Below are 15313 nucleotides of genomic sequence, written 5' to 3' on the forward strand. Positions count from 1 at the left end.
GTAACTTTAGGATTAAAAATTTTTTTTTCTAATCCTCACGGTAACCACAAAGAAAATACACACAAAAGGCTATGAGAAGGGAATCAAAACATGTCATTACAAAACGTCAACTAAATAAAAAGGCAGGCAGGGAGGAAGTGAGAGACAAATAACCTATAAGACATACAGAAGATAACAAAATGTCATAGTAAGTCTTTGTCTATCACTAATCCATTGCACTTTAAGTGTAAATGGATTAAACTCCACAATGAAAAGTCATGGCTTAGCAGAATGTATAAAAAATGCCAGTATTCAACTATATGCTGTTTACAGGAGACTCACTTTAGATCTAAGGACACACACACCCACACACAGGTTGAAAGTGAAAGAACAGAAAAAGATATTTCATGTAAAGAGAAACCGAAGGAGAGCAGAGGTGACTGTATATCATACAAAATGGACTTTAAGTAAAAAACAGCTGTGAAATAGAAGGACATGTATTATGATAACAGGGTCAATTCACCAAGAAGATACAATTATAAAATACATGCACCAAACATCAGAAGTCCTAAATCTATGAGACCAACATTGGCAGAACTGAAGGGAGAAATCGCTCTAGAGTAATAGTAAGAAACTTTAGTACCCCGCATTCCCACATTCAACAATGGATAGAACAATCAGAAGATCAATAAAGAAATAGAAGGTTTGAACAGTACTATATAGACCAATTGGACCAAACAGACATATACAAAGCATTCCACCCAACACAAGTACACATGGAATAGTTTCAAGTACACGTGGAATATTCTCCAGGGTAAATCATGTGATAGGCCACAAAAGAGTCTTAATAACATTTTAAAAATTGAAATCACACAGAGTATTTTTTTTCTGAGCAAAATATAGGGAAACTAGAAGTTAATAGTGAAACTGGAAAATTCACAAATGTGTGGAATTAAATAACTCACTCTAAGCAAGCAGTGAGTCAAAGAAGAAATCAAAAGGGATATTAGAAAATATCTTGAGATAAATGGAAATGAAAACACAATGTACCAAAACTTAGGAGATTCTGTGAAAGCAGTAAGAGGGAGACTTAAGGTTGTAAAAGCTTGCATTAAAAAAGAATAAAGATCTCACATGGACAACCTAAGTTTACATCTTAAGGAACTAGAAAAAGAAGAACAAACTCCAAAGATAGCAGAAGAAAGGAAATAATAAAAACTAGAGCAGAAATAAACAAAATGGAGAATGAAAAAATATTAGAAAAAAATGAAACCAAGAGTTGTTTTATTCAGAAAAAAATCAACAAAATTGGAAAACCTTTAGCTGAATTGCTTAAAAAGAAAGAAGACTCAACTGAAATGAGAAAAGAAAGGGGGGAGTATTACAACTGATTTTACAGAAATTAAAAGGATTATAGGTATGATGAGTAGATGTATGCCGACAAATTGGATAAACCAGATGAAATGGACAAATTACTAGAAACAGTCTACCAAGACTGAATCATGAAGAAATAAAATCTGAAAAGACCTGTAACTGGTAAGGTTATTAAAGGAATATTCAAAAAGCTCCCAACAAAGAAAAGCCTAGGACCAGATGGCTTCATGGGTGAATTCTACTGAGCATCCAAAGAATATTTAACACCAATCCTCCTCAGACTCTTCCAAAAATTGAAAAAGAGGAAGCACTTTCAAATTCATCGCATGAGGTCAGCATTACCCTGATACCAAAGCCAGACAAAGACACTACTGGAAAACTACCGACCAGTTTCCCTGATGAATATTTATGTAAAAATCTTCAAAAAAAACCAAAAAAACCCCAACAAAACAAAACCAGCAAAGAAAAGAAACAACAACTAGCAAACAGAATTCAGCAGCACATTAAAAAGATTATACACCATGACCAAGTGGGATATTCCTGGAATGCAATGAGAATTCAGCATATGAAACTCAGTATAGTACACTGCATTAACAGAATGATTGAAAAAGCCACATGATCATCTCAAATGATGCAGAAAAAGCATCGGACAAAATTTAATACCCTTTCATGATAAAAATACTTAATAAACTAGGAATAGAAGGAAGCTATTTCAAAATAATAGGCCGTATATGAAAAACTGATCACTAACATCATACTTAATGGAGAAAGACAAAGACTTTCTAATCGCCAGAGCGATTAGGCAAGAAAAAGAAATAAAAGGCATCCAAATCGGAAAGGAAGAAGTAAAATCATCTCTGTTCACAGATGACATGATCTTATACATAGAATATGTACATAAAATATACATAGAATATGTATGTATTCCATACAAAACTGTTAGAACTAATAAATTCAACAAAGCATCAGGATAAAAAACCAACACACAAAAATCAGTTTCATTTTTTTATATCCTGACAGTAAACAATCTGACAAATTAAGAAAATAATTCCATTTACAGTAGCATCAAAAAGGATAAAATACTTAGGAATAAACTTAATCAAGGAGGCAAAAGCCTTGTATACTGAAAAACTACGAAGTTAAAGAAGACACTAGTAAATGGAAACACATCCTAGTGTTCATGGAAGACTTAACATGTTAAGATATGGTCAATACTACTCAAAGTGATAAATGGATCCCATGCAGTACCTATCAAGATTCCAGTGGCATGTTTTTCTGTTTGTTTGTGTTTGTTTTCAGAAATACAAAAATACGTTGTAAAATTTGTATGGAATCTCAAGGGACAATGAATGGCCAAAACAGTCTTGGAAAAGAACAAAACTGGAATACTCATACTTCCTAATTTCAAAATTTATTGCAAAGCCACAGTAATCAAAATAGTGTGGTATTGGCATAAAGACAGACATATATAGAATAATAGAGTAGAATAGAGACCCCAGAAATAAACTCTTACATATATGACCAAATTATTTTTTGACAAGGTGCCAAGACCACTCAATAGGAAAAGGACAATTTTTTTTTTCAACAAATTGTGCTGGGAAAACTGGATGCAAAACACATGCAAAAGAATGAAGTTGGACTTTTACCTTACACTATATATAAAAATTAACTCAAAATGGATCAAAGACCTAAACATAAGAGCTACAACTATAAAGCTCTTAGTTGAAAATATAGGGGAAAAGCGTCATGACCGTGGATTTGACAATGACTTACTGGATATGACACCAAAAGCACAGACAACAAAAGAAAAAAGATGATGAATTGAGTTATATCAAAATGGAAAATTTGTGTCTATCAAAGGATGCAGTCAAAAGAATGACGAGACAACCTATGCAGTGGGAGAAAGTATTTGCAAATCATACATCTGAAAAACAGTTAATATTCAGAATATGTAAGAAACTTCTACAACTCAATGACAACAATGAAATAACAACTCGGTCAAAAAATGGGCAAAAAAACTTGAATAGACATTTCTCCAAAGAAGATTTACAAATGGCCAGTAAACACATGAAAAGATGCTCAACGTCAATAATCATAATAATCATTTTGGAAATGCCAATCAAAACCATAATGAGAGGGGCACCTGGGTGGCTCAGTTGGTTGAGTGTCTGACTCTTGATTTCTTTGACTAGGTCATAACCTCATGGTCATGGGATCAATCCCTGTGTCGGACTCTGCTCTGAGTGTGGAGTCTGCTTGTGATTCTCTCTCTCTCTCTCTCTCTCCAACAAACCATAATGAGATACCACCTCACACCTATTAGCATGGCTACTATAAACAAACAAACAAATTAAATGTTAGCAAGGATGTGGAGAAATTGGGACCCTTGAGCACTCTTGGTGGGAATGCAAAATGGGGTAACTACTGTGGAAAATAGTATGGCAGCTCCTCACATAAACTAGAAATAGTTACCATCTGATCTACCAATTCCTCTTCTGGGTATTTATACAAAAGAATTGAAAACAGGACTTGACATGTTCATGGTATCATTAGTTGCACTAGCCAAAAGGTGGAAGAATTCCACGTCTTCATCAGTGGATGGATGGAAACAAACTGCAGTATATACATACAGTGGAATATGAATGAGCCTTGAAAAGGAAGGAAATTCTGTTACAACATGGATGAAACTTGAAGATATGCTAAGGGAAATAAGCTAGTGACAAAAAAGACAAATACTGTATGTTCGCACTTTTGCGAGGTACCTAAAGTAGTCTGATTCGTAGAGGCAGAAAGTAAAATGGTGTTTGCTAATGGCTACAGGGAGCGGGGAATGGGGTATTGTTTAGTGAGTACAGAGTTTCAGTTTGGGAAGATGAAAACGTTGTAGAGATGGATGGTAGTGATGGGTGCACAACAATGTGAGCGGACTTAATGCTACTGAACTGTATGCTTAAAAATTATTAAGATCCCTGGGGTGGCTGGGCGGCCCAGTTGGCTGGGCGGCCCAGTTGGCTGGGCTCTTGTCCAGCTCTTGATTTTGGCTCGGGATATGATCTCAGGGACATGGCATCGAGCCCCACTTGGGTTCTGCACTGAGTACAGAGCCTGCTTGGGATTCTTTCTTTCTCTCTCTCTCTCTCTCTGCCCCTCCCCTGCTCTGCCTCTCTCTCTCAAAAAAAAATTGGTTGAGACAGTAAATTTTATGTTACATGTATTTTGCCACAATTAAAAATAACAAAAAATTAAGAGAAAACACAAAATAACAGTATCAGGAATGAAAAGGAGACTCCATATGGATCCTGTACACATTAAGAATATAATGAGATTAGTAGCAGGTCAACTCCTTCTAAAAAAAAAAAAAAAAGAATATAATGAGAATAATATAAACCACCTTCTACCACTGAAAACTTGAATGAAGTAGACACATTCCCTGAAAGACACAAAACTAATACTGACTCAAGAAGAAATGGGAAATTTGAGTCGCCCTATTATCTACCAAGGAAACTTAATTCATAATTAACCACCTTCCCACAAAGAAATCTCCAGGCCCAGATGGCTTTGTTGGTGAATTTTATCAGGCTTTTATGGAAGAAATATCATCCTGCATGAAATTTTTTCAGGAAATAGAAAGAGGGACTGCTTCCCAACTGATTTTGTTAAGTCAGTATCACTTTGTTTCCAAAAGAAGACAAAGACATCATAAGAACATAAAACTGCATACCAGTATTCCCTCATGAACATAGATTTAAACACTCTGAATTAGCAAATTGTATCCAGAAAAAGGATAAAAAGGATATTATATCATGAATGTATGAGGTTTAATCCCAGGAACATGAGGGGTTTTGGCACTTGGAAATCTATGTATTTTAAGAAGGAAAAATCATGTCATCATCTCAGTAGATGCAGAAAAAGCATTTAACAAAAATGCGAAAACCAACCATGATAAAAACCCTCAGCGAATTAGGAATGGAGGGGAACTTCCTCTGCTTGATTTAAGTTATCCATGAGAAACCAAAGCAATTATAAAGAAAGAAAAAAAAGAGGACTTAACGTTCCTAATTTTTAGAATTAAAGCTACAGTAATAAAGATAGCAGTGTTGGGAAAGGATGGATAAAGCCAGAGATTAGAACATATTCTAGAATTTGAACCAGTTCTAGAAATACATCTGCACATACCGATTGAAAATCCATTGATTTTCCACAAAGATGACAATGGAATTAAACGAAGAAAGGAATTAAATCAAATTATGGGGGGAACAACTGCATATCCACATGGGAGAAAAATCAAATGGGTTTTAGACTTAAATGAAAATGCTAAACACTAGAGAACTTTTAGAAAAAACCGAAAATCATTGTGACCTAGGAGTAGGCAAAGATTTCTAAAATAGGACATAAAAAGACACAAACAATGAAGAAATAAGTTATAAACTGGACTACCAAAATTGAAACTTTCTTTCTTTGAAAAACACCATTTGGAAACTCACCTGGCAAGGCACAAAACGAGAGAAAATATTCTAAATACATATAATCTGACACAGAACTTGTGTCTAGAATATGTGAAGAACTCTTAGAATTCAAGGAAAAGTGGACAACCCAACCAGCGTGCAAAAGATTTTACAGACAAAAGAAAGCATATGAGTGGCTAATGTATATACTTGAAAAGATGGTCAGCGGCATTCTGGATCAGGGATCCGGATCTTAGAAAGTTTCTTAGAAAGTTTAAGATACCATACCATGTGACCCCACAGTTCTATTCCTAGACGTTTAGTCAAGAGAAAGGAAAACTTATTCCACATAAACACTTGAACTAGAGTGTTCATAGCAGCTTTATTCATAGTATCTGAAATGTGGAGACCATCTAGATGTGCATCAGCACATGAATAAATACACAAATTATGGTTCGTTCATATAATGGAATACCACTAATCAATAAACGAAAACGAACTTTGAATACACGTAACAATATGGCTGAATCTGAAAAACATTTTCCTCAGTGAGAGAAGCCAGACATAAAAATGTACACACTGTTTGATTCCATATACATGAGATTCTACTAAATGGAGGTTGTCTGGGTTTGCAGGAGGGAATAGATCGATTAACAAAGGAGCTTGGGAGAACTTTTGGGTGTGATGGGAATCCGTGTCTTTATTGTGGTGGTTATACAGGTATTTGTCAAAAGTCCTCAAACTCTATGTTTTAAGTGGATCCAGTTTTATTGTCCATAAATTGTACCTCAACGCACGTAATAAAAATCACATGCAGGTGTAGCTGAGGCTTCCTTGGTGCGGCTTCTTCCAATCTAAACACCTGTGGACGAAAAGAGTGACGTTCTGTCCCCCTGCCAGCCATACAGCCAACCCACGGTGGTGATAGAGGGCCTGGAGAATTCCCATTCGGAGACGCGGAATGAGAGAAGGAGTGATGGCAATTCTCTGGCAATTCTGAAATCTAGCCAGGCATTTATTGCCTGTATCTTGATTAGGGTTTAATGCTCCTTCCCCGGGAGTGTTCTTCATGGCTCTTCGCTCTGTTCCTGGGGCTCTTCGCTTTTCCCTCTGAATTATCTTTTTTTTTTTTTTTTTTTTTTTTTTTTTACCAGAAGGAATGATTTGCTTTAAGGGTAGTAGTTTTCCCAGCCTGCCTCCTGTTTGTGGGAATTTGGAGAATCAAATGTCTCTCTGTTCATTTTGAACTCTGTCCCTCTCACCTGGAACTGGTCTGATTGCTTAGTTTTGAGGCCGTGGCTGTGTCCTTTACCTCTACTAGGCATACATCGTTTTATAAGCCATCGCTTTCAGAACCAGCACTGATTTTCAGCTTCCTCTTGGCAGGTTTGACTTTCTTTTTAATGCTTAGAGAGAGAGAGAGAGAGAGAGAGAGAGAGAGAGAGAGAGAGAGAGACAGAGCATGAGCGGGGGAGGGGGCAGAGACAGAGGGAGACACAGAATTGGAAGCAGGCTCCAGGCTCTGAGCTGTCAGCACAGAGCTGGACGCCGGGCTCGAACTCACAGACCGCGAGATCGTGACCTGAGCTGAAGTCAGACGCTCAACCGACTGAGCCACCCAGGTGCCCCTGGCAGGTTTGACTTTCTTCCTCTACTTAGGGGAACTTTGATTGCTTTCTACTTCTCCAGAGTCACACTTGCTGCTGTCTCTAGTTGTTTGTGGAACCAGAGCCTGGCAGACCTTCAGTTTTCATCCTTTTCATGGCATCACATTTTTGTTCTATCTAAAAGTGATACCGTAAGTTCTTCTTTTAGGTTCTTTGATGTAGTCTTGACTGGCACTGTCCCTACTATTTCTTTTAATAACTATCCTGAGTTTCCGTTTTATTTGCTCCTTCTGGAATTCCTATTATTTCGATGTCAGAGATTATGAATCTTTCTACCTTATCTCTTGCATTTTCACTTATTGTAATCATCCCTTTATGTTTTCCTTCGTGTTATCTGAATATTTCTTGAACTAATTTTATAATTTGCTGATTTGATTTTATACTATATTTAATGTGTTAGTCTCTTCTTCCATTATGATTTTAAAATTTGGTAATCATGTTTTTTATTTGTAAGCACATTTTTATGACCACAGATTGTTCATTTCCTTTTTACATCTGAAATATCCACTTGAATGACATTGGAAACACAAAATTACATTTAGGGGCACCTGGGTGACTCAGTCAGTTGAGCATCCGACTCTTGATCTCAGTTCAGGTCTTGATCTCAGAGTTGTGAGTTCAAGTGCAGAATGGGGCTCCATGCAGGGTATGAAGCCTACTTAAAAAAATTACATTTAGAAGTTTCCCTTTACATATACATAATAAGTTTTGCAGGAAGACATTTGATTGGTCTTCCTTTAGGTGTAAATCTTACGTATCTTGTGTCTTATCTCTTTATCTTTAAGGAGACAAGTCTTTGTTTCTCTAGTATTTGGAATCACACATTATGCTGAGAGAGTGGTTCTGGGTTCTTGTCAAAATACTACAGCTTTAGGAAAAAGTGAAAGGGAAGAATTTATTTTTCCTACAGTTTTACTCCTTCCACGGAGTAAAAAGGCATGGGCATGCCTGGGTCTTACTAACGTGCGGAAGCTTTTCTTTCTGTGTTGGTTTCAGCACCCTGAAATTGATCAAGCCACAGTTCTCTTCTAAATGGCGCAAGTAGCATAAGCATGAGCTCCTGTAATCATGTCCCAGGTCCCAATTGTAGGCTGTCTACGAGCTAGTCTGCATGGTAGACATCTATTGCTATTCTTCCTAAAGAGGCTTACAGGGCTGAGCTTTGTCCCCTACCCTCTGTTCCCCTGTCACCCTGACCTCCAGCCCCGTCACTGTGAATTCGAGCTTTCTATCTACTTTGAGTTTCAGTTAATGGTGTTTCCAGTAGGAGACAGTCTCAGTGGCAAGAAACGAAACTTCTGTGCCTAACGCCCTGTGTCTCTTGTGCCTGCCAGATCTTAGCAATGATATGGCCTCCTTCTTTAGTCGTCTCAGCTGCCTTCACCAGAAGCTGGCTTCAGCAACGCCTCTGCTTTCCTTGGCCTGAACTGGAGCATGTTTTAGGGACAATATAATGAATTTAGTTTTGGACACATTGAATTGTAAGTAGGGCTTTTCAATTTGTACTTGTAATAGGGTTTGAGGCTGAGAAAGAGCAATTTGGGCTGGAGATACAAACTTGGTAATCCAAGCTCCTTGTTATTTGAAAAGCTAATAGCAGTTTTATTAGCAGTTTGGATTGTCCAGAAGGAATGCATGTAAAAGGGAAAATAAATAAGGTTTGACACAGAACTCTGAGATGCATGGGGTAGGCAGGGAAGGAAAGGCTACTGAAGGTTATTATAAAGGAGATTTCTGAAGGATCAAATGAAAATCAGGGAAGAATGGTTCTAGGGAGCCAGTAGATGTGACATCTTGAAAACACTGTTCCTAATGTTTAGTGAGAGCAACTAGGGTAAGGACAGATAGTTCATTTGCTTGAGCAACTAGGAGATCGTTGATAGTGTCCAGCACTTTTAGGTTGAGTGGAAATCAGATTGTAGTTGATTGACAAGTATACGTCAGGTTAGGACATGGGCCTAGTAACTTATTTTGAAAATTTATTGTGAAGGGAAAAAGGGTAAATTGGTACAGAGGACAGCTACAAGTGAACTGAAAGGATATGTTGTTTTATGTATGCACCCTGTGTAATAAATAGATAAATGGTTCCATCCTCTTTTTTTATTAATATTTTCTATGAGAATTTCTTTTAATATTTAAGCATTTTTCAATTTTTAAGTATAGCTCTTTTTATGATTGTTTAATCTATTCTTAAAGAAGAACAGGCCACTGCTTAGTATGATGTATCAGGTTGCCTCTTCCCACATCCTGAGTTTTAAATGTTTATATCAGCTAAAGCACATGGGCTAATGAAATTATTCTCAGCCTATTGCTTTATCTATTTTTCTCATTAGTTTTTAAGTGTTTGGATATCTGGGATATTGAGTAGGGGTGTAAAAAATTAATAGCTCTCTTTAAAACAGCTTTTTCAGACATTTGACATTACTTAGTGACTTGTCTACGGAACGTTATTCTTTCATTGTTACTACCAAAAAACACATTCATTGTCATCTTGTCTTTTTTAGTTATAATTCTGTCTTTGGGAATATACCTAAAATGGACCAATATTTGTGAAGGGAATCCTGATAGGGCTTGTGGTTAAAAGTTAGTGACTTTAATTCCTTCTTTAATGGTTAGTTTCCATTTCATGTATCTTGAAGGAGCCGTTCAGAGGATAGATATTCCTAATAATGAAACTTTCATTGAAGTAGCTTGAATAAAAATATATGAGAGACTCCAGGCTAAAGTAGAATATTGAGTATAATATTTTATACTATATTTTATATCGGAGGAAAGTCTTTTTGTTGAAATTCATTTGGAAGCTTAAACTATTTTCCTATTTGTACTGTACTTATAACATTTTACCTGAATTAACATGGTGTATTTTAAATTTAAGACTGATTTATCTGTAGTTTCTGACATAGTTTCAAATTAATCCAAATTTTCAGCTACATGAGAATTTTTTCATTTTATATATTTTAAGCCTTCATCTTGGTGTGCAGCATGAATCCAATAAAACTTACAAACCTTTTAAAATGATTATCCTCTTTGAGAGTATATGCTTCATTTTTTTTTTCTTATTCTATACTTGGAAGAGGGGGAGGAAGGAGAAAAGATTTAAATACATTTAGTTTATTGTAGTCCCACTTAAAAATAGCATTTGTTTGTGAGCAGGCACGTGGCATTTAGGTGATGTTTTATTTATACTTAAATCTAAATAAAAATAAAATGTGAGAAATAATAAATGGTCGTTATTTGCATTTCTTTTTTCTCTGCCATGCAAGTATCATTGGTAAATATAAACAATCATCTTATTTCCAAAAGAAAAAAATTGGCAATCCCAGATTTAAATGCCCCCTTTGTCCTCTGTATTCCCCCCATTCTGATTGTTATTATTTTGGTCTATTAGTAGGAACCAATACACTGCGAAGCTCCAAACAAGATCACATTCTATGAGTCCAACCTCCAGAGAAGATGGACAAAATATTACCCCAAAGAGTTGTGTAAGATCAGATTCTACTTTTGTTTGTTTGTTTGTTTGTTACTTTAAAATAACTCTACAAATTTTTAGTTTCATGTTTGTCAAAGTTCTAACAATTACTTTAAAACAGTGGGTGTTTGAATGAAGTCTGAAGGTTTTGGTGAACACCCTGATATCAAAGAAAATGGTGTGTTTGGTAAATTCCACAGTGCTCCTTGTGGTTTCTCGATGATTCTGAGATATCATGTGTATTGTTGCTTTTGTGCATTGGAGAATAACTTTGGAAGACTTCATTTTTTTAGTTGTTTTTTTTTTTTTTTTTCGCTTTTCCCTTTTACTCCGTGTGTGTGTGTGTGTGTGTGTGTGTGTGTGAGAGAGAGAGAGAGAGAGAGAGAGAGAGAGAGAGAGAGAGAGACCACCCAGTGGTCAGAGTTAAGAAACTGGGATTAATTTGTAGTTAAGTGGGGGATACTGCCTTTCTGCTGAAGGTGAACTGTTTATATTCTGAAATGTGAACGCCTCTTACATCTAACTGCTTGACAGAGTTTTGGTTTGAATAAGGTGCAAAGAGCATTCCAGTTAGCTTCCTAAAGAGAAGAATTTTGCCTGCTGACTATGGCCTTTCTTGCGTAACTCTGGCTTGTCTTGAGTTACATGACTTTTAACAAGGAGATCATGTGTGATGCGTGGCTGTGCTCTAAACCTAACTCACTGCATTTTCTCCAGTGATAGTTTGGAACTTTGGGGAATACTTTCAGGGCAGCACATTTTAAATATCTGCGGGTTTTTTATGAACCGTTACATTTATTCACAATAAAACAAGGCAGGTAGGTGTTTTATGTCTTTCTGAAGACATTTTTGTTCACAGAGAAAAACATACAAGAAACAGGGGGCCAACAATCGAAACAATAATGAGTTTAAATATAGTATATAAAATAAATTCAACATTTTGTTCATTAGAAATTTGGAGACAATAAAATATGGAGAACATTTTAGTATATTTTTCATCACTTCAGATAATTTAAATGATCATAGGTAAGTAGGTTTATTTATTAGTAATGAGGTGTTCTAAAAATGTGGAAATGCTCTGCCAACAAATTTAACTTCAGAATGCATTTTTTGGCTGTACTGTAATGTATACATTATTATTTTAAATAGATTTACCTTTCTAAGTTTCTAGAGCTCCCAGATTATTGTCCATTTCTGGGCACAGATTTTAGGCTGTCCTCAGTTAATTGTAGTTTTAATCTGCTTTGATAAATGTGTAATAAGTTATATGAGAGGGAAAAAAAATCATGCAATTTTAATTTTTAAAAAAAGTAGAATTTCGCCATAATTGTGTTCTCATGCTGTGAATCCAAAGCTTATTTCTCTTTATATTCAGTGTATGAATGGGAATTAATTTAAGAACAAAGAGCTTCTTGGACATCAACACAAAATTCCCTGTTAACTAATTTTAAGGATTGTAAATAATTCATCTTTTCAAGTGTTCCCCCCCCCCCCCCCTTTAAAGCTACTGTGGTATACCACAATTAAAACTTTTTGTAAAAGAACTTAAAGAGAAGAATCTGGATTAATTTTTAAAATATTCTTTTGATGTGTTTTTTTTTTTTTTTTTTTGAAATCTAGTTACTGTATGAATATATTGTGAAGGCACTCGCAGCCCTAAGCAGCTATAGTAAACAGTCATTACTTAGAATTGAGAACTTTGCCTCAGCTATGACATAAACCCTCCCTCTGAGGGCAATACGTACTACCAGAAAAGCACACGAACCTCTCGTTACTCTGAATGACGTATATTTTGTCCTGTTTTCTGTTTCTTCTGTTTTCTTCCCCCCTCCCTTCCTCCCTGCCTCTCTCCCTCTCTTCCTCTCTCCCTCCCCCCTTCTCTCCCTCCTTCCTTTTCCTTTTTATTTCTTCCTTCTTCCCTCTATCCCTTCTTCTCTCTTCTCTTTTGTCTTTCAGGAAGTTCATCCCCAAAGATCTGCTCTTTCTTTGGATGACAGCGACATCGAAGCTCGTCTTAATAGTTGGAATCTTGGGGTAAAAAAAAAAAAGTACTTGGTTTATGTATGTACATCGATGTAGCAGAATCCTGTTGTACTTGGAGAACATCTGAACTAATTCTATTTGGTGAATACTATTGGATGTCAGCCATTGAGATGTGTGGTGGTACTGTGGGAGAAGGATCTAGAGAACAGGAAAGACAGATAACATTCCAGAGAAACATAGTCCTTGCCCTCCACAAGCTGTCTTGTCGAGGGTGTAGGAGATATACACATACATAGTTCAATAATTGTTTAAGATAGTATCTGATAAAATACTAGCATGACTTAGAGAGTAGAGTATTGAATTGGAGGCAAGGGGAGGGAGGACTTGGAGAAGCAAGGTCATTTGGGTTAAAAATATCCGGAGATTTCCTGATGAGCCGCCGTCATGGGCACCAGTTGTCAGGTGCAAAGACTGAGAGGGACATGAACGCATCTGGGTAGGTGTGGAGGTGGGGAACTGGAAAGAGGCAGGCCTGGAGACACGTGTGGTGGTGTGAGTGAATGGACATGACTGGATCTTGGGGACTTAAGCAGGGGGTTGGGGCCAGTGTCAATCAGGCTGGATTGTATCGGAGTTTGAAGGCTAAACTGAGCAGTTTCGCCTTTACATTTTAGGCAGTAGTGAGCCCTGCAGGTTTATTTATTCCTTCCACATTCCACTTTCCATGACGCTGTTGAAGTGCTTTGAGGAAATGAAAAGGGGTTTAGAACAATTTTTATCACGTTTTGTGGTTAGTAGGATAATTTCTAATTTGAAAATTTGCAAAGTATAGGAAATCAGAGGACTAAAATATATTTGAAAATCTTAACACCGAGAGATGGGTTACCATTTTGTTTTAGATATCCTCCTCTCCTTTTTTTTTTTCCGTGTGCATTTATACAATTAAAATTTAAACAAAATTGGGGTTATATTATAAATACTATTTTACTATGTGCTGTTTTTAATTTTTTTTTAAATTTTTTAATTTTAATTTTAATTTTTAGAGAGAGAGCAAGAACATGCGTGCAGGGGAAGGGGCTGAGGGAGGGAGAGAGAGAGAGAGAGAGAGAGAGAGAGAGAGAGAGTAAATCCCATGCAGGCTCTGTGCTGTCAGCACATAGCCTGACACGGGACTCAGTCTCCAGACTCTGAGATCATGGCCTGAGCCAAAATCAAGAGCCGTATGCTTAACTGACTAAGCCATCCAGGTGCCTCTACGACGTGCTGTTTTGAGTTTGATAGAAGTTTATAACCGTTCTATAAATATATGAATATTAATGATAGCACTAATTTCTCTTTTGGGTGGGTATTCCATAACTTATTGAAACATCCTGGACATTTTGGTTGCTCCCAGGCTGTGGCTGATGTAAGTAATGCTGCAGTACAATTCCCTACAGATCTTTGTATACACATTTGGTACTTCCTTAGGTTACATCCCATCTTGGTACATAGCCTTCCAGAAGGTATATACCAGTTTCTTCTGCAACCAGCAGGATATAGGGTTGTCTATTTCTTACTTCTTCACTGACAGTACAGATTATTATTTTAAAAGACCTAAAACCCTTCCTACTAATAATGGTCTTTTTTTTTTTTTTTAATTTTTTTTTAATGTTTATTTATTTTTTTGGGACAGAGGGAGACAGAGCATGAACGGGGGAGGGGCAGAGAGAGAGGGAGACACGGAATCAGAAACAGGCTCCAGGCTCTGAGCCATCAGCCCAGAGCCCGACGCGGGGCTCGAACTCACGGACCGCGAGATCGTGACCTGGCTGAAGTCGGACGCTTAACCGACTGCGCCACCCAGGCGCCCCTAATAATGGTCTTTAATGAAAGGAATGCTTTAGGGAAATCGACTTGGTGGCATTTTGGAGGTTATATTGGATGTGGGTAGAAGTGGAGAAGGCGAACCATCATCTTTTTGGTGTTTGTGGTGAACTCCACACTTGGGTGATTTCTGTGGAGACGGAGAGGGTTGAAAGAAAAGCCATTTCATGGGGGGAAAGGACACTGCGTGACTGATTGGCGAGCTGACCAGAAGGGCACCTAAAGGTTTGCTTCTAGAAAATGGGAATATTGGCTTCCTGTCAGTTAGCTGTCAGATGGGGGAATCCATTTTAGGGGTTACAAGTTTCATTTTAGACGGGTGGAGTTTGAAGAGATGGTCAGACCAGTTGGGGAGGTCAAGGTCTGGAGTTTCAGGAGACTCGAGGGCTGGAATCTTATTTATGGTTATGCTGTTTGAGGTGTTGGCCCCACCCAGAGGCTGGACAGCCGGGCTTTCAGGGGACGGAATGAGGACGGCTGGCTACTGCAAGGGACACGATTAGAAGAAGGTAGGGAATGGATGAGAATTTAAA

General features: G+C 37.2%; 1 protein-coding gene across 16 annotated transcripts in view; it reads left to right on the top strand.

Annotated features, from left to right (window-relative positions):
* CEP112 (centrosomal protein 112) overlaps window positions 1-15313 on the top strand; it is a 481908-nt gene that overhangs the window by 31471 nt on the left and 435124 nt on the right. For 10 of the 16 annotated variants that reach the window (XR_015244252.1, XR_015244253.1, XM_086687813.1 and 7 more), the window contains 2 exons: window positions 10854-10947; window positions 12891-12968. The exons of 1 other annotated variant lie outside the window; for it this stretch is intronic. Coding sequence is in view for 11 of the 15 variants with exons in the window: in XM_086687813.1 (XP_086543939.1) it covers window positions 10854-10947; window positions 12891-12968 (172 nt within the window). In the remaining 4 variants the exon portion in view is untranslated. Of the gene's footprint in view, window positions 1-8264; window positions 8947-10853; window positions 10948-12890; window positions 12969-13036; window positions 13059-14802; window positions 15290-15313 lie in introns of those variants that run through there. 5 more of the 16 variants (XM_086687824.1, XM_086687815.1, XM_086687817.1 and 2 more) reach the window with 5 other exon arrangements.

The sequence above is a fragment of the Puma concolor genome, chromosome E1, assembly GCF_028749965.1.
Source record: "Puma concolor isolate L17-30 chromosome E1, mPumCon1.1.hap2, whole genome shotgun sequence".
Classification (NCBI taxonomy): domain Eukaryota; kingdom Metazoa; phylum Chordata; class Mammalia; order Carnivora; family Felidae; genus Puma; species Puma concolor.